Source organism: Trichoplusia ni, chromosome 4 (assembly GCF_003590095.1).
Source record: "Trichoplusia ni isolate ovarian cell line Hi5 chromosome 4, tn1, whole genome shotgun sequence".
In the NCBI taxonomy this organism is placed as follows: domain Eukaryota; kingdom Metazoa; phylum Arthropoda; class Insecta; order Lepidoptera; family Noctuidae; genus Trichoplusia; species Trichoplusia ni.
Window position 1 is genome coordinate 5,548,540 of NC_039481.1, and position 21,534 is coordinate 5,570,073.

Genomic DNA, 21,534 nt, shown 5'->3' on the forward strand with positions numbered 1-21,534 from the left:
TTTGAATATATTATTACTAGATCACAGACGAATTAAACCTCACAGCAATAAAACTTTTAAAGATAAGTACTTTACGTTTAAATGTACGTAAAACCTTTGTTAGAATTATGTACCAGGTCCATGTTTCTTGGCGGCACCTAATCGAATGTCATTCAGTGACGAATGCTTCCAACTCAATATATCCAATTGGTAGATCGCGTCGTTTTTCATGAGTGCAATAGTGCCCGACGTGGCAGGTGCCGGCACTGCCTCCTACCTGCCCCGTTGTACACATTTCAGATTTATTAACATGTCACTTCTAGAGCTTTCCATTTATTGTTTGAAACTGGCTATATATTTTAGCATTCAGCTCAAATATATTGAATTCAGCCACGGGTTCAAGTAAATCGTACAATTCGTTCGTCAACGCCGCTGACCTTATTCGACCTACTGAACGTTGCTCATGGTTTAATGCCCTTTGCGATGCAGCAGGTGTTCTAGCTTTCCCTTGCAGTAAATATAAAACGACTACCGTCTTTTAACAAAGTTAAATGCATTATTTGCTTTTTCTTTTACGCAAATGGCATCCGTAACTTTATTAAAGCGAACTTTCTTAATACGAATTTATTACGTATGCTCACATCACGTTAAATAACTGCAGGCCAGGCGAAGGATAATAAAACTTTGTAAACGAGGGAAATTGTGTCGCAGAGACAGACAAATGGCTTCCTTGAATGTTCCATTCTACGTCAGCAATATTAGGAAAGTGGGGTTGCTTGCGACCTATTTTCCACTTTACATCTCTTGAATTATTTCCAGAAATTATCAGGTACTGGTTGCGGTTGATTCAAAAGTCTTTTCTTTCTAGAATATTGGCTTCATAGTAAGAGCTAAGAGTGAATGAAAAATATTTGTATTATTGAGTAGATCGATGTAGCTATTCAATGACTTTTATGACATCGAAGGGCACCGGCTTGCCTAACCCTACTCAATGCCAAGTTCTAGTTCTAACGTATAACCTTGGCGTTAAGGTTGGTGTCATATACGTCTTTGTTACAGAATAAGAATCGATATTATTTTGAAGGGTAGCACTCGATAAATGACTTACTAATGCTCTTTAGAGTTTGATTAGGTGGTCTTGATGGTACAAACAATAGCGATTTTAAAAGTTTTTATAGCTTTACCGTAATTTAGTTATCTATCGACCTTCTTTTTCATTTTTCTTGTCTAAGCACACTGACCTGTATGTCGGTTATAGATATAAGCAGTAACTCTGAAAAAAATAGTCATTGAAAGCTTGAGCAGTCAATTAGTAGGTACCTACTACGCCATTATTATTGTGTATTTTTGCAGTTACATTTCCATCGTGCGTCCTTGAGGCCACGGAAGAAGAGGTCACGACGGAGTACTACGCGCCGAAGGACCTGATAGTGGGTCAAACCGTCTTCATCCTCGGCAGGAGGTTCCTGCTGGTCGATTGCGACAATTTCACCAGGAAATACTTCAAGTAAACTACATTATGTAGCTTTTACCTAACATAAATCTAGCATTCATTTGTTGGTTATTCCTTAACAGGAATTTAAAATTAACTGGACGACCTAATATGGCGGTAAATATATGAGGATAAATAGGTTTCAACTGCATTAATTGACAATATTAGATTTAGTCAGGAATCGATAAGGAAGAAATGAGGGAAATTTTATCCGAGAAGTGGGGTCTAATGAAGGAGATGATAGCTTTATTTATAGTGACTGTTAGTCAAACTTAAATAAGGTCCACTTTACAGCTCAAGCTTCATTCATCACCTTTTGCAATATTAAAAAATAGTTTACTGTCCTGAAAACGGCAGCAGTAGTTATTTGCATTATATCTCCTTACATATCTACATGCGCACATATATAATTATATAATAACCCGAGAGTAGCTTTGGGTGTTTCTCAAACGACTCATTTGTGAAAATAAAAAAAGCATCAGACATGCATACGAAAAAGGAAAATGAGGAAATGTGAGGAAGTATTCGCTGGGATCGTGTATGTTAGTGGAGTAGACCCTCAACCACGTCTTAAACTGATGTAAATACGATTGTGGAAGAGAGATGCCGTTTTACGCCATGTAGAGCTCTGTCACTCTTCCACACCTGCAAAAATATTACTATACTAGCGGTCGCCTTCGGCTCCGCCCGCGTGGGATATCGCCGTGAAGTATAAACGGGGTTTTTTTTCAAGTTGATTAAAACAAAGCCTACGCTACTTTAATTCCTTCAAGAACATATGCGCAAAGTTTCATAACGATCGGATAAGTTTAATTCGCGTGAATTGCACAATTATAATATTAGTATGGATGAAGTCGTGGTGGTAGGTCCCTAGTATTCCTTTATATATTCGTTAGTGAGTGTCTCCGGTCCGCGCGGACCTCGCAGCTATTAATCTCCGTCCAGTTGTGTATCACTGCTAACTTGACTGTGCAGAAAATACCGTCGCTTTAAAAATGCGGTGAAAAAGGCGACGTTGCATATTATCCGACCCTTTTTCATATTAATTAACGTAATGACTGTAGCGTGTAGATTTATCTTTTAATAGAGGATAATTATGCGTATTTTTTTGTTTTAATTGTTTACCGTAACTCTATGTTATATATAGGACAAATATATGATTTATGTAGTTAAGACGGTTTTCGTAATTGAATTGTGACACATATATTATTATATCTGGTGTTCCATGAACAAATAATGCAATTTCAAAATCAATTAAGCTCGTGTCTTGCTATCGATTAAGCTATAATAACAATTCACAGCTAAGTTTCGATACAGTAATAACGTGTGTCGTAAAATTTGACTCCCGTAATTAATAAATTCCTGATTATTTTAAACTGTGCATGTGCTCAGGTGTTTAATACATACTCACGTACAGACAGCAAAAGAACGCTATAAAGGACCGAGGCGCCGCAATCCATCCGTCTGTCACCAAACACTATGTATGTCATGAATCGTGATACCTAGAGAGCTGACATTTTTACACGTAATTATGTTGTTGCCGCTAAAACAACAAATTCTAAAAATAAAAGTAAAACAACGATTCTTACATTAATTTGTTGGATGACAATTAATAAATTTGTGTGTGCCCAAATATATTTGTCATCTAACCGATTTTTGTTTACGCAACCCTCAGTGTCACGAGTTCGACTCACACTTGGGCATTTTCTCCGGGGTTTGGAGTGATTAAGTCAGTTTTTTATTTTATAAACCTGCTTCTGTTAAGTTACTCCCGTTGCAGACCGAACGATCTCCATACTCCTTGAAAGGGTCAACAGGCTGTTTCCTTGGGCTCTCTTGATTTTCAGAAAATGACGCTTATTTTCCTGTTTATATTTACCAACGTTAAATTACAAGTTGAATTTCCTCGTTTTTACTTACTCATTTAATTAGTGGATAGGTAAATATATTTTCCTATTCACAAAGACTTTTAAAAGGATACTAACGTTTCCTACGTTAATTATGTTGATAGAGTGTTGATTTTTCCTGGTATTAGGTGGTAGTACGAAACGTGAAATAACAATTTTTCTTTCGTAGATCTGGTTGAAGCAATTTCTTTAGAAAATATGCAGTAGATATGATTTATATTGTTTTAATATACATAAATTGTGACTAAATATATGTAAATAAAGCACAATTGCTGAATATTAAAACAAGCCTATTATCTTAGGTTCAACTAGCACCATATTGACGATTGCTAAATATTTCGATCATAGGCATTTGACCAGTATTGTATAACACTTAACACTACCGTGAGTGTAGTAACACTTCTATATAAAAGGTGATTTGAAAGCTCAGTTGTCAATTAATGCCACGTAGCTCTTTCAAGTACCTAATACCGCTAACGTGAATGAAACTTATTGCTTGAAGTAAATCTTAAGGAAAGTTTTCTTCAACAAAAACCATACGCTATTTATTGTCCACAATTTAGTGGAATAGTAAACAAATAAACTATTTTAATCTATGAGAGTTCTGTGTATCCATTAACACGTGATCAGAGGGCGGTGGAACAGAAAACTTTGAGCAAACTACTTTGTGGAATGAACAATCAGAGAACACGTTATTGTTGGATGACAATCGCTGTTTCATTAGGCGCTGTTAGTCTTAAGCCATAACAACGACATTAAAGAGACTTATAGAGTGAAAGAAACAATAAAGAGGTGACTTTCATTGATATTGCTATGCCTTTAGCAGATTTTAAAATTAGGAATAGAGTAAAGGTCAAAAAAGTTGTTTTTGTTTGTGTTGCTCTTTGATGGTCCCATATAAAATAATTCAATAATTTGAATACATAAATTAATTATCATCTAAAGTACAAAAATCGAACAAAAGGTCTTGAATTTTAATTATCAATTAACAATAATCGTCTAAGTTACTATTAAATAAAGCTTGAAATTAAGAAAAAGAATTTTGCGCCGTGCCGCATTATGAAATAAAATACCCAAACTTTTGAGTACTAGGTATGTGTTTTCTAAGCTTTCAGTAACTAAATAAGTTAATTGCAACGATTTCTACGTAATAAACATAAACCGCGATATATTTCTCTCTCACTGACGAACTAACGAAATAGTTTCAATTCCTTCTCACGGTTATCCAAGGCCCCAATTCTGCTATTTTACAATGGCCGATGAATGAATGGAATTGGCTTAGATTTGAAATTATTCCTATTCTCTTAAGCATTTTGCCAATACAATCATTGGAAGTTTATTGTATTGACCTTGAGTATACCGTCCTGCACTGAATTTCCAATTAATATGTAGAAAAATGCTTAAGAGAATACGAAAATTGTCATTATAAGCCAAATTTCATTCATTCATCGGCCGTTGTAAATAGCAGAATTGGGGCCCTGGTATGTGCAAAATACATTATACACCGCGGCGCTCGGATCAATAACAACCTGCCACATCATATTAGTTTCGATATTATAGTTCAAATTATTGAATTAATTAAATTTTCACCTGGATTATAATAATCAAATACACCTGTTCTGTTTATTGCGCGAATGTTACTTACTTATTATTAAAACACAATGGAAACGGCAATTAAATTAGCGCCTTTTAAAATCCAGATTTAGGTTAAGGAGTAGATGACATTGTTTGTTCATTTTATCATAGTAACACGTAACAGAACATTATGAGTTTTAAAACATACAAAGCATTACTTGGTCAATGTAAGTAGGTACCTTAGCTCGTATAAATAGGAGGGAAATAAAAAAGCCGATGACAGTTAACGGAAAAATTGATGGAAACAGCAAAAGGAATTGGACACCCATCAATTTATGACCGGAGCAATCTAAATCGATTTTTATTTTTATAGTGGCAAAAAAAATCTTCTTCACTATCCACAGGATCCTGTTCCGGACGGATCGACATCAGGGCTTTAGAGGCATCAACACTTTTAACTACAACGAATAATACCGAGGAACATAGAACCTCCTACTTTTATGTAGAGTTAAGTTCGGAACGATTCTAGACATTTAGACAAATTCCAACGCCTTTTGCTATACATAACAAAGACCATTATCAATCAATTTTTTTCATAATATTAAAATTAAATCCACATCACCATGCAGGCACTGATAACAGGTTTTCTCACTTTACCTCTTCTTTGTTTTGTTTTGGGTGACATTGACTGATCGCCAGTCTAGTGCATTATAAACTTTGAGACCCCATTATACAAATGAGGTTTACATCGCCTTTTTATACACATTTATATAGGTTTGCACTATTTTTAAGGTCTTTAAGATTTAGTGGCTTTCATTAGACTGATTTTTATGCACTCAATTGATTTATAAAGCCCTCATTCATATATACATGAGTTTAAATTCCAAAATTGTTATTTTGATTCTTCATCCAGATTTTAATATTTAAACAACTGACAACAATGAGCTTACAAAATACGGATGGTGAAATTCTTATGCAATAAATACAATATCAACAATTTGTTGGTGCTAATCCCGCGTGTAGCAGTGCTAATAGTGTAAAAAAATTAAAATAAAGTCTCACGACCGCTAGTAAGTTATATTCATGAGAAATACCTCTCTAGTTTCCATGAATAGCGTACCGGTGATGTTCTCCGTTTAATTAGTCGCATCGTTATCGGTTTAATGGCGGCGTAATAGTACATCACTATTACTCAATAATTACCGCCTTTGTAACACCGACGTCCTATTTAATGGTCTTGTTAAATGAAACTAGTTCCATGAAAAATGCCCTGCAATATGATGTTTGAGTTTTCAACGTGTTAACTGAAATAACGAAGTAGTGTTTCAGTTACTAGTAAAACATTATTTTTTTACTTATGTAAAGTTGCGAAGCCTCAAATCTTTTTACGATTCCCTATCCAGCGTCGATGGAGAGGGTTTTAAAACAACCGTCCCTTCTAACGGAATTTTAATAAATATTAAACGTGATTAAATTAAGTATGTATCTAAAATCCCTCTCGACAAGCTTTCTAATGGATAGAGAATCACGGAGCTCACGTACTTGAATAACGAAAAATATGGTGTTTGTAATTCACTAAGGAATATGAGTAACGACGGACATTAATATTTGTATGCCGGAGCGCCGCCCGAGATTTGTGTACCTAACTGAATTAGTTGGATTGATCGCTACATATTTGTGTATATACTGTTTGTATTTCTCGAGGCACCGCTTAATCTATGAAGGGAGCACATGTGCCGTATGTACCTATATATTTTCATAGGCTTACTCGAACACAGACATTCAAATTATACTGTATAAACACGTAAAGCTCGCGCTGGGTACGGAATGTGTAAGTTATATGTATAAATCGTATAAGGAGCCCTGTTCACCAACAAAGGGTAAGGCAAATCTCACGTGTTTCACAATTTACTTGAGTGAATGTTACAGTGAAAAATATATCGGTGGAGCTTTCTAGAAAAGCTCCGTGTCGCTGGAAACTGTTTGACAAATTATATGTTCTTACCTACTCGCGTAAGAGTTTATGTGAGTTCTATGAATCATGTGGATATACTTTTATTGGACATAAAATCTTCAGCACATATTTCAGCGTTATGGCGCTCACCATGGGACTAGCCACATATAAAAATCGGTCACTATGGTATCGCTATTATACTGGAGTTTTTAATGAGCTAATCACACTCATCAAATATTGAAACAAGGCATCAATGAGCACGACTGACAATAAGCCACGTGCAAGGTGCAATTAACGAGAGTCAGCTACTAAAAGAAAATTCGGAAAAATCTTTTCAGAGCGTTGCAGAAATGCAGTCAGAATTTCCCGAATTTTTCGTACAGACAGATGAAAATAGAACCGTAAGATGAAAAGCCACGTAGTTGTTAGCACGTCCGCTACTAATCTTCGAAACCGGCAACCACTGCAAAACTTTCCTTATTTTGATTATCAGAAAAACACACGTGCTCACAGCCCATACACGCGTACATGTTGGATTTTGTTGAGATCCGATTCCTATTTATTTTGTACCAAACCTTTTTTTATTAATCTAATACGCTTTTATCAAATACGAGTAGGTATTAAGTAATATTAATTAAAGTGATCGAAGTGTTATTTCTTAATGACATCAAAAAGTTCATGTGGGTCAAAATGTTGAGCCCTAGATTTTTAAGCTTTAATGCCGACAGGTATTATTTTTCTATGTAGGTAACTCATCAAGACAAATATTTAATTAAACTGATTAAAACCGTTGACAAATTAGGAGTAAGAAGTATTTAATAAAACATACTCGTTATTTATTGACAGATAATACGTATCAGTATTACTACCGCCGCATGAGACGTTGTCTCTATAAAGACATTTAACCGCATCTTTATCTCACACTGACAGCTAATCCCAAGTTGTTTGAAACCCTCACACAATAAATTATATGGCGTTAAGTAGAATACCGTTCAAGTTATCACGCACCTATATTTTCGGCTGACAAGAATCATTATCGATAGCCTTACCTTTTTTATCGTCGGAAAATCCTCATACCTACATTTGAAGGGAATAGAAATGTGAGAAAGGGTGAACTGGGCTCAAACGGGACCCACCGTAACGATCTATCACAAAGGTTACTTATTGATTTTTGTCATATAAGTATACTACCTCTTTAGTACCTACTCCACTCTAACTCTAAGAAATATTATAGCAGTTTTACTTGAGGCGCTGGTAGCGCCCTTAGGCTTGTCTCTATTTCATTTCACAAAACAAAAGTTTCCATTACAGAAATAAAGTTAATAACCTCATGTGTTCATGCTGGTACAGTTCCAGTCTTCTTCATAAAATTAAATCCGCTTCGTTCAAGTATAAAATTATTTGATTTGTCTTTGGAATATTTCAGAACAATGCTAAATATTGATCAACCGGAACGAGTGCACGTGCGTCAAGAGGAGAAAAAAGAATTTCCCAAGGTATGAATGTATACTTAATTAAATATCGCTTAAGTTGTTTCTAAGCCAGATACCATTGTATCTAGCGCTGAGGAATTTTCCCATACATATATTACGGTACTAAAGATAAACTTTTAATTCCGTTTCATATTATGATTGTAATCTTAGAAATTATCTAAGATACATTCGAAAAAAAAAATCTCACCACAAGTCGGATTTAAAACAGACCAGTACCGATAGCACAATTCCAAAGTTTGAACTGAACATAATAAATAAATTCCTTATACGTGGTCGTGTCTGATGTATTCATTCTGTTCACGTGCAGCCGATTCCGCCGCACATCGCTATCGGCTCGCCCGAGGACACGCTGCAATCCTGCTTCGGACTCATACCGAAGCCGCCGCACAAGGACATCATCAGATACAACCTCAATGCTAACAAGGTAATGTATATACAATAGACAGGGTATTAAGGTAGCGCTGCATCGACGACTGTTATGTCGCCTACTCGCTTTCTTTCTCGCTGGAGTACCTAAATGAAGACAAGAATTTGCGATTTAGAAGGGTGTACAACTCTTAGACATTCTGCTAACTGCATATCCCCAGTTTTGCTATTAACACTGATCTTCCGTCTATCTATGACTGGATATCCTACCGATCCAGTACAAAATATAATTTAAAATTTTAATGAGGTGTCTGTACAGAATATATAATGCAAAATTCAATTAGACAAACAATAATAATTCCTGTTCAGTAAAACTGTTTTCCTACACGATTAATTTGCCATTTTCACGGAGTATTTAACTACTTCCAGCTAAAGACTTCGTTTGAATGGCGTTTCAATACACACACATTAAGTGTTGCGTCAAGCATTTATCTGAACGTAACCTCATAGTCATGTCACAATTGCTGTGACCTTGTATATTATGTGTTTGCGTGGAATTTTATACATTCTGATCGAATTGAATCGTTCATGTTCTTAAAATTATTTAAGCGAACTGGCCAGTGTCAATGAGAACGAGATTGAAGAATAATTATGTAATAGTAGGTCTAAATTAAAAAGTATTGCTTTTAATTCACGAAGTTATAAGTATTAATAAGTAGATGAGAATAGTTTGCAATGGCTAATACAAAACTCCGTATTCACAATACGACGTTTAGTATTATTATAGTTTTATAGCTGTGTTAATAATGAAGCAGGTACCCGGTCATAACATAAACTGTCTGTAAATAAATGCCTTCTCATTTTAAACACACATATTCTTGACCTTAAGTCCAAGTCATTGTTAAATACTACCTATTATTATATACACGTAATGGTCTATTAGGGAAAACATCGCAATTAGTTGAACGTGGTCTAATTGACATCAACAATAGACGGCCATTTATGTAGTTTCTTTTTAACTTTAAATAGATGATCTAAGTATCATTTTAAGCATTTATAGATGCGGAACACTTTCATATTTTATTGAAATTCAAAAGTTGTATTTCTTGTTTTACATACTAGGTACTATTATATTGATAAGTTTTTATTGATTTCGCGGTCAGAGAAAGCTTAAATCCTTTCAACCCGTTTTCACCGAATTACAAAAATAAAAAACGACAAGCTGCTAATAATATTAAACGACCAATCAAATTGGTTCTTTTTTTTTCTTATGTAGTTTTTATGGCTATTACTTCTAAACAACACATTGCTGAACCGCCATATAGAATCGAAGGCATCAATAAATAATTTCTTTGTCTTTAAACAGTATCTCCGTTACCTGTGCGAGTTGGACTGGATTCATCCCGAGGATAATGGAAGGAGGTTCGTGATGGCGTACAGCCTAGCTGACGGCTCTATCAAGATCGGCGAGATCCCGCGCAGAAACTCGGGCATACGTGAGGGCAAGTTCCTCCAGGCTATGAAGCTGCAGACTCCGGAGTCAGACCCGAACTTCCCCACGTACTATACACCTGACAGGTTCTATATAGGTGAGTACATAACGTATAAGTTTTACAAAGATTCCGGAATTTAATATTGAGTCGGACGAATCATCGATCCCAAAGTAAAACCATTGAAACGGTTTTGTGGGGCTTAATTAATAAGTTACCTACCTACCTTTTTGTTTAAAGATTAATAAAAAAATCATAAGCACGTCCAAAAAAGTCAAAGATATGATGAATCCCCGATTGTGAAACATTCTTAGGAAATATCGCTGTTGCTATAATGATTAATCTCCCTTCGTAGTATTACTGTAAATTCTAAATAGTATCACGGTCCAGTCTAAATAGGATATCGTTAATTACTGTCCCAAGTTGCTCTCTCATTTTTCTTTGACCGAACACTTGGAGAGAACCCGTCAGTTGCACAAGTTTATACAACTATATAAGTGTAAGCCAGGAAGAGCTCTTGTGGAAAGAGAAAACATCTGCAGCAGAAGTGGACCTCTGAAGTTTGGCTTTTGTGACTTTACTAATGGACGCTTACGTACTAAGCAGAAAGGTTGTTTTATTCGAGGGTAAATGTTTCAGAATGTCTTTTGGTCATTTATCGAACTTGACCATGTTCTCGTGTCCCAAAAACATATAGCTATAGCCTATATATAATATTACCTATACAATAGACCCGTATCTCGTTATAGGTGCGATAATACCGGTCTTCAAACATCGCTTCAAGATAATTGGATGTGACTTGTTCGTGTATCGATACATGACCGCTAATCCGGAGAAATTCCCTCAGGAGGTTATCGACAATGTATGCAATTATCACATGCGGGAGGGCAACCTGAAAACTGAATTTGAGGTAAATGGATCATCTTACTGAATACCATAAAATCATAGGCAAACTCTCAATAAACAATATTGTATTGCGTAAGTACGATTATTGTTCCTGAAAATTCATTGGGTTATAAAATTATGGCTCTACTCCTTTGGTCCTTGTCTTTTCTTAGATTGCCGTTCGTGAAGAACAAGCAGCTGAGACTCGAGCTCAACTGGCCAAGATCGGTTCTGCGGCTGTGGCTGAGCCGAGCGCCATGGAGCGTTGCCTCGCCGCCCTGGACGTGGTGGAGGGCAGCGCCACCCCGCCGCGACCGCCCACACCGCCCATGACAACCGACCGCATCTCATACGATGACTCGCTGCGGGTTACTAGGATGAGGTAACTTAGTCTTCTATTCACTAATTTACATAGTAAATGGCGACTTTATTTTAAACGATACCTAACATTTTCCCGCAACAAAATACTGGCACAAACTACATTTACAAATAGGTTTCTTAAGAACGGGTTAAAAAATTAAATCTTTCTTTCTCGTGCAGCAAACCTACGTGTGAAGAAATAGCGCCTCTGAGAGGAATACTGAAGTCGGGAGGAGCTCGTGACGATCACCAGAAGGTGGTCTGCTTCAGCGGGCCCTCGGCGGAGGAGCATCGGGAGCCTAAGAAACCGAAGCAGGCGAGCTACCCGCCAGGACAACAGCCGCACTACGATGATGATGACGACTTCTGCGACCAATATAAGGAACCGGTAACACTACATATTACAACTATAAATCATTGTTTCCCTTAGTAACTTGTATGGAATGACAATAGTGGTTGCCAGAAAAATTGTGACTACTTTTAATGTGATAATTACGGGTAGATACTAGATAAATTGGGTGAGGGGTTCATTTTGCACGTTTAAATTGGCACAACTAATGAAAATTTGCTACCTGTAAGGTGTTGCCAAGTGACAAGATCTTTTTGGGTATATCCCATTGTAATTATAATAATAAGGACATCGTTGTGCATTTCCGGATGCAGGAAAGTGGGCGGTTGGTTTTTGCTTTCATATCCAAATCGAAACGGGCATTTCCCTCCTTATTATGTTTCTGTTACGATACCGACAACCAGTCAAAAAAATTATGAACTAGTCGTACTTTTCTTATATAGTTATGTATTCATGATCTTTTCGTATTTACGTTCTTTATTACCGCGGAAGGCCATCGTCCATACTAATTAATTGATTTGCATCATCTAAGTCATGAATTACGCAAACGATCATGATCAGGAACTAGGTATGACTGCTATAACTTTAACGCTATTGTCTAGGTACCTACTATAATATTGATGATGTAAAAATTTAAAAAAGGCAGTATTTGGGAATTATTAACACAAAGACATGGGGAAACTTATTGCGAACTTAATACTTAGATATTGCATGTTAGGAACCTATAATTACCAGAATCTTTCCAACTGATTTTATTTTCGTGATGCTGGCAAGGAAAAGATTGTTCAATTTTGTTGTAGTGCTATTTTAAGCCAGCAAGGGTTTCGCTTGAGGTAAAAGGTAGGCTTCGCTTGGCTCCTTATGGGCAGAGAAATTACATTAATCTCTTCTTCAAATGGGAAAAAAGTTGTATTCTTGTGTTTTGCAGGATGCGGCGGAGCGTGCAGAAAGGCGAGCCCGGGACGAGTGTCCCTACGAAATCGTTCCTAGCGCACAAGTTGCATCTAATGTCATCGGAGAGGAGAAAGTTGAGAAGCCAACACTGCCTGGCTACCTGGGCACTTATGGAGTCGACTGCAAGGAGGTAACTAGCATATTCATATAATTTATTTGCATTCCACAACTTGTTGAAGATGTTGCAGTATAGGCTTAAAGCTATTTCATGTCACCTATTTATTTTCCAACTCCAAAACGAAACTGCTTGCCACTGACTTATTTTTGTGCCAATTCAGTAAATATGAAGACAATCTTGACAGGTTACTAAAAATACATTAGACATAAAAAAGCGCCTGTGATTTTAAAATTTTGCATCAAGCTTGATAAACTCGTTTTTTGAGCAACTTTCAATGACATTGAACGACATACCCAGTCACGCTGCATTTACTCAGATTGAAGATCAAACAAGCGTTATTTTTCTATCAATATAATTTTAGTTTAATATAGTTTGAAAATATAAATATTTTGTAGCTATAAGTAGTTGTTTATGTAAATTACCTACCTACATACTTCAATAAAAAAAAACCTCAATAATTTGAAAAAAAAAAGAAAAATTAAATATCTAACGAGACAATATACATACTTAATTAGGTACTGAAAGTTCACGGCAAGACCTGCAACAACTCTTATTATCGCATCTAATTGCACAATATTTATAAAGATATTGTTAACGCAATACTAGATACCTTCCTAAGCATGTAATTAAATTTGTAAAATTCTATTGTACCTATTACCATCGCCAAAACACAGAAATTGCCATAACTATAATTCCTACTAATAAATTGCTTATCATACCACTACATCCCATTATTGTAATTTTAACAAAAATAAATTATGAAACAGCTTATTCAAACAATTAATCTTCTTAAATAATGATAAAGAGTTTGTCTTTAGATCTGTAATATTTTGTCGTAGCGTTTATATTATTATGATAGTTGTCTATTATTTAAATGTAATGAATGGCTTTATGTTTTTCTGTTTAATGTGACCCTGACAATAAAAAATGTTGATGTTAAGCAAATCATGTAAAAAATCTTGCAAGCGGTAAACTCTGGTTACGCATGGTAAGTATCTACCAAATACACCGGAAAGCAAGGCCAATAGATAATTAAGTATCTACACACATACTTAGATTATAATATACCTAAACCTGCCTAATACGTAAAACTCACAATGCCCAAACATTGCCCGTTATGAAGCTTTCCTTAGCCACGTCATCAGCAAACGGTTCTAAATAGGACTGATAGTACTCAAAAGAAACTCTAAGAGTCACCACAATTTGTTTTAACTTATACTTAAAGAAAACCTATGTGTACCTACCTTCGGATAAAGATAAAATCCTTATCCATCAGGTGCCAGACTACATGCGGCTTGCACCTGACGCGTACGAACGGGTGAAGAAGCTGCGTCGCGAGGTGCCAGAGATATCTCCAGCGGCGACACGTGTGGCAGAGTATCCAAGGATGGCCCCGCCGTCGGTGGACACGTGCATCCACCCGCCGCCGGAAGCCACCGGGCCCTGCGCCCCGCATAAGGAGGAAGACGTCGCCTTCGCATGCCCACACGTCGAACCACGCATACCGTGCTGCAATCCCGATAAACACCCCGTCTAACGCTTCTTAAAACTCAACTTTATTGAGAGGTAATTAGGTTTAGAATGAAATCAATTAGCTTTGATACTTAATTTGCTTGTACTATCTTCTATATTCTTTGCTGTCTTAGAGTTTAATCTAGTACTAGGCTGATTACCAAGTGACGTCAAAACTTCAACGTCAGTACTAATGTATGCTATTGTTTGATACACTACAATTTATCTTATTAGATGACAAGTCCAAATTATGTTTTTATCAGTGTTAGTGCATTTTAGTGTCTTATTTATAATTTGAATGTATTTTTGTGATCTTAATTTGTGTAGTGAAGCAATCGAGCGAATATTTTGCACGAGCAATTTTGATATTATAATTTTAAATCTAGTTATAGTAGTAATTATGAACGGCTGAAAATCATGATAATAATGCTGATTAAAATTTTGGTTTTAATACGCCTTTTATTTGACCGAAACTTGCGTAGCAATCCAGTTTACAAGAATTCCCATGTAGGTAGGCTACCTCTTAAGTTAAATAAAAAAGTAAACACATTCTGAAAAATAAAAACTCATTTCTAAAATATAAACTTTATTAAAAATATCTCTCTCAAGGCAATAATACAACATTTTAAAGTAACGTGTGACACAAATAAATAAAACCAAAATCTACCGAAGCAACGATACACGTATACTCGTACTATAGTGAAAAGGAATGTCTTATTATATAACAAACGGACTTTGAACCATTTATGGCAATTATAAAGTAATATTAATTTATCATACATTTTAATACAAACAAAATATATTATGTAAAGTAATCCACACTTATATTCAAAACTAAAAACTTAGAGAGTTTTTGAAATGTGTTTTGCATACAAATAATGCTTCTTAATAAAAACTGCCTATATCTTAGAATACCTGATAGGCCCCCTTTTTGACTTAAACTACAGGTTGCAAATACGCGACCCGAACTCTTTAACATTCTTTCCTGTATGGAAAGAAGCATATGCCCAGCGGTAGGATAAATATAGGCTAGTATTATATTCCGATCATATTAATATTAATTTATATTCCGAAATAACTCACGCATCAACATATTTAATAATTTTACTATCTGGGCCATTTTCTTTCAAGAGAATTCAAAGGCCAATCACGGCGCGGCGGCGCCTACGTTTGTATTTTACTTAACAAAATTAATTAATAGGGTAGATATCATTATTTCCCTTCAAAGATTTTATTGTTATTTGCATTGATTTCACATGACCTCACCATTATGCACATCGTGACTTAAATCCACCTCAATAACTTTATTTATAACTTCGACAATGCAAAAAATACTTGCCTTGTATTGTTTCATCCGACAGATAAAGCGGGGTTTCCTATAGACCCCCAGTCATGTACCCCGTTGTTGGGGTCAGTATACGCGTATTGCCACCTCTAACTCCATATCAGTCATATCACAATTTTATTATAAAGCGAAAGGATATGTATGTACGTGAAATTTGGTAAAGGGGTAGCCGAGACTCCAAATAACACATTGGCTATATCTTGCATAGGGCATAGGCTACATACATACATACATTGTCTACATACATACATACATTGTCTGATTCACAGCTATACTTGGATATAAGCAAATCAAAATAACCTGTGGATCTAGAAATTTATGACAGAACATGTTTTGATATAAATTCAAGGCAAGTCACTGTTGAGTTAAATGTTCAGATAGAGTATTTCAGGGCCAGACAGGAACAGGCATTTCTAGTATCTCAATGCAAACTAAACTTGGTTTTATAGATAGGAATATTTTAGAAATCGATATTTTTATGTTACAACAGATTTAAGCGCCTCATATACAGCTATTGTTGTAATAAAGTTAATTTCGCAGTTCGTTTCGAGTCATGAACTAAGAAATATATTTTGCGAAACGTTTGGCAAGCCTTTACGTAATGTTGAGTTTGCTTATTGCATTGATTGATAGTCAGTAACAACGTCTGTTTCGAGCATTTAGACTGAAGCAATTAAACCTACGGAAACCATAGAATTAAAAATAGGAAAATAAATAAATGTCGACCTTTCTTCGAATTTTGTTATTGTTTAGTGCAATCGTATATATTTTTACTTGTTTCCTTAATTTTAAACGTTGTAAAAGTTGATTCAAATAATAGGCTGTGTAATATTGCAACAATTTCGTGTCTCAACGGGTCGCCAATGCAGCGGAACATCAAGCAACGTTGCTGATAAAGCGATTAAGTGAGCTCGTAACCGGTGCTTCATGCAAATTTAAGCAGAATCTTGTTACTCTCAACATTTCACGTTAATTAGTGCAAGGCCCCAGTATAACAAGTCAATAAGTTATTGTGTAACACAAAATAAATAACGATTGCACCAAGACCGTATATTTCTACGTAAGGTACATAATAACGAGGGTTATCACAGCCAGGGTCACGAACATCCCGCCGAAGAGTATGTACTTGTCCTGGGACACTCTCCGCTCTATAAGCGAAATAGTCGCGTTTGACAACCCTAAAGTGTTAGCTAAATCTATAATTCGTCTGTGAGCACCTTTCAATGTTTCGCGGTTGTACTTTAACGTTTCCAGAATGTTTGAACCTGGAACAAAATGAAGGTTATTAGGTCATGAACGCTGCTGGAGTTCTGAGAGGTACCCCTTCCTACTTGCAATCGTCGAGAGAGGGATTGACATGAGAACTTCAGTTAGTGTCTTTCTGTACGCTTCTGCAAGCGTAAAGCCTTTCACTCTGAAATAACTACGGAGTATTTTGATTACTAGGTCAATGCGATGTCAATAATCACTACTCATATTTACAAACTATTTATAAATACCCCAATCACTGACAGCCAATCACTACACACCGTATTAATTCACTATAATTATAAAAAATATCTCAGTGATTGGTCGAGATTGAAAACTCGCAGTGAAGAAAATTATGCACGAAAAATACAGCTTCATACTGATATGGAATCCGTATACCGCCCTGTCACAGTGTACGAGTCGGCAGAGAAACACGTACGTTTATAACAACAACCAGTTTTAATTGACTATCGGGTAGCTAACTTATCTCATCTAACAATAAAATCCAAGGTCATCTGGACTAACTTCAAAACACAATCGAAATACCTATAAAAATAATCTCGGACCTCGTCATAATTCAGGTAAATATTTTAAAAAGCACGTTAATTACTATGTGTTTATATGTGTAGCTAGTGAGCTTTATATTTGTAACGCGAGCGTATCTGTATTGTTTGTTAGCAGGCACGAGCAGCGCGCAGCGGGTGGAGTAATCATGATCTAGGCTACCTCTTAAAACTTCGACTTGTGAACTAAGTTTACCTTGTTACGCGGCTATATCATGACCTAGTCCGGTGTTATTATTTACGGGACTCTATGTGATGTAAGACTGTATTAGTGTGTGCTGTGAAGTTTCAAAACATTTCAAAATGTGGTAAGTTTTTTCTACCAATTCAATATCTACTTATCTGTATTCATTCACAGTGTTTTTCCTTTCGTTTCACATATAGTACCGTATTCAGCTATTGAACTACACAAATCAAAACATTTGATTCCGCATGTTTATTTTTATTGTGCACAAAAAATTCACTCGCGGTGATGTCAGCGCCACGTAGCGAGCAACTCGAGTAACACAATGATCTTGGCTAGTCTGTGTCAATCTCGAAACGTGTATGTGCGTAAGCAATGCGGTGTCCACGACAAATTAATTAACTGGTTTATTGTCGTCTATCGTTACTATGTTCACGACTTTGATGATTTTATACATCAATGAATTTGTGAAAGAACGTGATCTCATTTTAGTGCTATAGGTGACCCAGTCTCAGACTGTTGTAGCCTCAAGTAATAATATAATCTTGTTTTGATTAACGGGACGGTTTGGCTTTCACAAAATATCGATAACAAATCCAGTTCTTCAATGCCATGAATTAATAAATATTTTATTATGATTCTTGCGCAGCGCAGGGGAATAAAAACCATGCGTCCAATACATGTTCTTTGTTATTTGTTATCTATAGATAAAAAATAAGTTTGAAAGTTAGGTATGGCAAAATAACGTGCACCTTAAAATTAAGGTTCAAGGTACTTAAAAGTAAATCCTCAAAGCGTTAAGTGTAGTTATCACTAACATAGAATGTTTTATGTGACGGTAAACCGATATCGATATAACAGGGCAGAATTCTTTACGGTTCATTAATATCAAACAATCATGATTTTCTAAATAGCTCGAGATGTTTGAATACAGCCATTGTTCACAGCGCTGCCTTCACACAACAATGTACATGACCAATGTCTATTAGACAAAAACTTGTAATAAAAAAAACCTAAAAATAAAACTGGGTTGCTACTCCCTTAATAAGCACTATGTTTGGTTGTAGACCAACCGATTTTAAGTGATAATTTTTACGACATCGATGTTAAAACGTACTCAAGCTGTCCATAGATATCCTTCATTTTGACGTTACTATATTTAAGTAAATAACCTCATACGCATCTATTCGCATATGTCTGTTACACCTAATGAGTAGTTCACAGAATTACTAAGACCTTGACCCCTTGTGAACTAACTGTTGCGAAGTTTTATAATGACTTAACGAGTATATCGTTGTGGGAATAGATCTTAATCTTATAATAGAACACTAATAAAACAAACGAAAAACAGCAGTAAATCGTACATTGTTCTATTAATCATTTTAATTCAATTTATTTGATCACGTTTTCGTAGTCATGTAATTTTGTTATAAAAGTATATAATGCTTAGACTTCATAAGAACAAAGTTCAGCTAAGTTAATTATCAGGAAAAACTAATTAGGTGGTATTTACTTAGTTTTTTTTATACATTTTCCTCATCCTTCGACATCTTTACATAGCGATAAAATATCAATGTTATATTCAAAATCGTTACACCAACCTACACGTCTACCTACTTAAGGCCAAGGTAATAAAATCAAATTTCGAAAGATAGTTCCTTTATTCTTAAAATGTCGGTTGATCTCATAAGCGCCTACTAAAAATATAATGGCAATCTTTATTCGCGCAACTTGAATAATCGCAGGGTGATATCTAGGAGACTTTTAACTTATACCCATATAATGTTTTCTATTTGCTTAATAAGTGTGAGCAGTCCCTAGCAGTGTTTACTTTCCATTGCCATTATAAAAAAGTCACCTGTTGAAATCGAAAATGAAAAAAATTACAATCACTTCATGATGGAGGTACAGCTCAATGAAAAACCAATAATGTTTGATAGCCGATAACGGTGATATTAATAAAATAATTTCGATAGATGTGATAGAACTAAAATAATTTCGGAAATGTTCTTCATACTGTCATAGACACAGCTGTGAATAACGCCATCTGTGGTTTTATGCATGAACTACTATGATGAGATTGAATGAGATCACTTGAATATCGTTCTCAACTTTATGATGTTCTGAAGCTTTTAATAAAGTTTTTAGGAAAGGAAATAGGGCAGCTACAGATAATATTTTACACCATTAGACAGAGATCATAAGTCAAATATTGCACATATAGTCACATTTAGAACAGATCAAGCAAACCTTACTCTCTATGGTACACTCTTGAACACTTAATAGAGGCACCTAACAATCCCTAGTTTAGTACAACTGTTGTTCATTGTTAGGCTTATAGTACAATATTCTCAATAATCTGTAGTTACTCACCAGTATGTATCATTTCATCGACATTCCTGTGAGAGTTCTGCAAGGAAACTTGTTCCTGACCTAGGTAGTCAACATTGATAGAGGTGTGGTCATGCCCGAACCTCCTACTCAACAGCTGTTCCCTATCTTTGAGTTCCTGTTCACGCCTCTGCCTTCTGTTTTGAGCGGCTGCTAAAGATGCCTAGAAATCAATGAATACCTTTTCACTATGGAATTTGTAGTATGTCACAGTCTCTTTGTTTATCAACTGGCTAGAAGGACTTGAATGATTTAATTTGTAATGCTATGTTATGCTATGGAGAACAATATTTTATTAATAATTTGGATGCATATATCAAAATTAATGAAAATAATAATCAAGCCAACCAAAAACTTTATAAACTAATTATTAAAAATATAGATTATGCCTTTAAACATAAGTAATAGACAATTGTACCTGAATATGTTTGTTATCATACTTCAATTGATCCACCCTCATTTTAGCAATAGGCCGCTGACTGATTGGTGCCTTGAACACATAGATGTCCAACTTCTCGCAATTACTGAAATAACAATGGAAATATTCAGAACTCATGACGAAATTACCGGAACCTACCAATATGTTTAAGTTAATCCAATATGTTACATTTTTAGAAGAGTTTAGGCGAATGAAGCCGTAAAAGAAATGAAACAAATGCTCAGTAAATTAAATTAGAATAATCCAAAACATGTTACAATTTAAACTTACGCACTAATTGCATTTATTTTGGACTGTATAGCGTTTTCTATTCCTTCATAGTTGGATGGATCCTTATCCAACTTGCTAAACAACTCTGATGTTTCTTGAATTAGATAATTCGTTTGGTGATATAAAGTCTCCATTTTTGTAAAATGTCAGAGTACAAAACTTTTTAATGCACGAGCAATCATTAATTTATTTAACAAAACTTGTTACAAAAGCAAATACAAGTCAAACATGACATGACGTTGACGGCTAACTCTTGATACCGGACTTAAGTGATGGGACACGTTAATTTTACTGTCAAATATTTAGTAACACTAACCATAAAAAAAAACATAAAAAAAACTTTTGCAAAAAAAATATTTCCTTAGTTTTTTCTCATTTACTCAAATCATCAATTCATTTTATTGAAAGTAACAAGGTCCTGAATTTATCTACTTAATAATTTAGACAAATCGTAGTTGGAAACCAACAACAATGTTTTCTCAAATAGAACATTAGTCTGAATTGAAACTAAATAAATGACCCGTTATCTTCATACTTCCTATCATTTACCCGTGTCTTCATTTAGTTTTCTCAATTCTTGTTCAATAGTCGATAAAAATCACGAACAGATGATTTAACAATTAAACACAAATAGTATGTTCTGAACCATCACTAAATTTT

The 21,534-nt window shown here is 35.3% G+C and overlaps 3 protein-coding genes across 5 annotated transcripts in view; 2 read left to right on the forward strand and 1 right to left on the reverse strand.

The window, feature by feature from the left end:
* The window catches only part of LOC113493527 (EF-hand domain-containing protein 1-like), a 70,046-nt gene extending 55,064 nt beyond the window's left edge, over positions 1–14,982 (forward strand). For both annotated transcript variants that reach the window (XM_026871537.1, XM_026871538.1), the window contains exons 8-16: positions 1,333–1,486; positions 8,334–8,403; positions 8,708–8,824; positions 10,133–10,355; positions 11,006–11,166; positions 11,315–11,523; positions 11,682–11,889; positions 12,779–12,934; positions 14,199–14,982. In XM_026871537.1, coding sequence (XP_026727338.1) covers positions 1,333–1,486; positions 8,334–8,403; positions 8,708–8,824; positions 10,133–10,355; positions 11,006–11,166; positions 11,315–11,523; positions 11,682–11,889; positions 12,779–12,934; positions 14,199–14,459 — 1,559 coding nt within the window. In that variant the 3' untranslated portion in view covers positions 14,460–14,982. The remainder of the gene's footprint in view (positions 1–1,332; positions 1,487–8,333; positions 8,404–8,707; positions 8,825–10,132; positions 10,356–11,005; positions 11,167–11,314; positions 11,524–11,681; positions 11,890–12,778; positions 12,935–14,198) is intronic.
* Positions 14,983–16,392: 1,410 nt separating this feature from the next.
* Positions 16,393–21,148, reverse strand: LOC113493539 (probable Golgi SNAP receptor complex member 2). Its single transcript, XM_026871554.1, has 4 exons — positions 20,875–21,148; positions 20,584–20,689; positions 20,148–20,328; positions 16,393–17,044 (listed from the first exon to the last, which is right to left on the reverse strand). Exons 1-4 carry the CDS (start codon positions 21,006–21,008, stop codon positions 16,836–16,838), a joined length of 630 nt encoding a protein of 209 aa, XP_026727355.1. The 5' UTR covers positions 21,009–21,148; the 3' UTR covers positions 16,393–16,835.
* The window catches only part of LOC113493530 (multiple C2 and transmembrane domain-containing protein-like), a 41,043-nt gene continuing 36,559 nt past the window's right edge, over positions 17,051–21,534 (forward strand). Inside the window, exons 1-2 of one of the 2 annotated variants that reach the window (XM_026871545.1) lie at positions 17,051–17,608; positions 17,706–17,898. In XM_026871545.1, the coding sequence (XP_026727346.1) occupies positions 17,894–17,898 (5 nt within the window). In that variant the 5' untranslated portion in view covers positions 17,051–17,608; positions 17,706–17,893. Of the gene's footprint in view, positions 17,899–21,534 lie in introns of both variants that reach the window. The other variant, XM_026871544.1, reaches the window with a different exon arrangement.

Coding starts and splice junctions, on each gene's coding strand:
- LOC113493539 (XM_026871554.1), bottom strand. CDS start 21,008: ATGGAGACTTTATATCACCAAACGAATTATCTAATTCAAGAAACATCA. Junction 20,690..20,874: donor AAAATAAATGCAATTAGTGC/GTAAGTTTAAAT, acceptor TTGTTATTTCAG/TAATTGCGAGAAGTTGGACA. Junction 20,329..20,583: donor ATGATAACAAACATATTCAG/GTACAATTGTCT, acceptor ATTGATTTCTAG/GCATCTTTAGCAGCCGCTCA.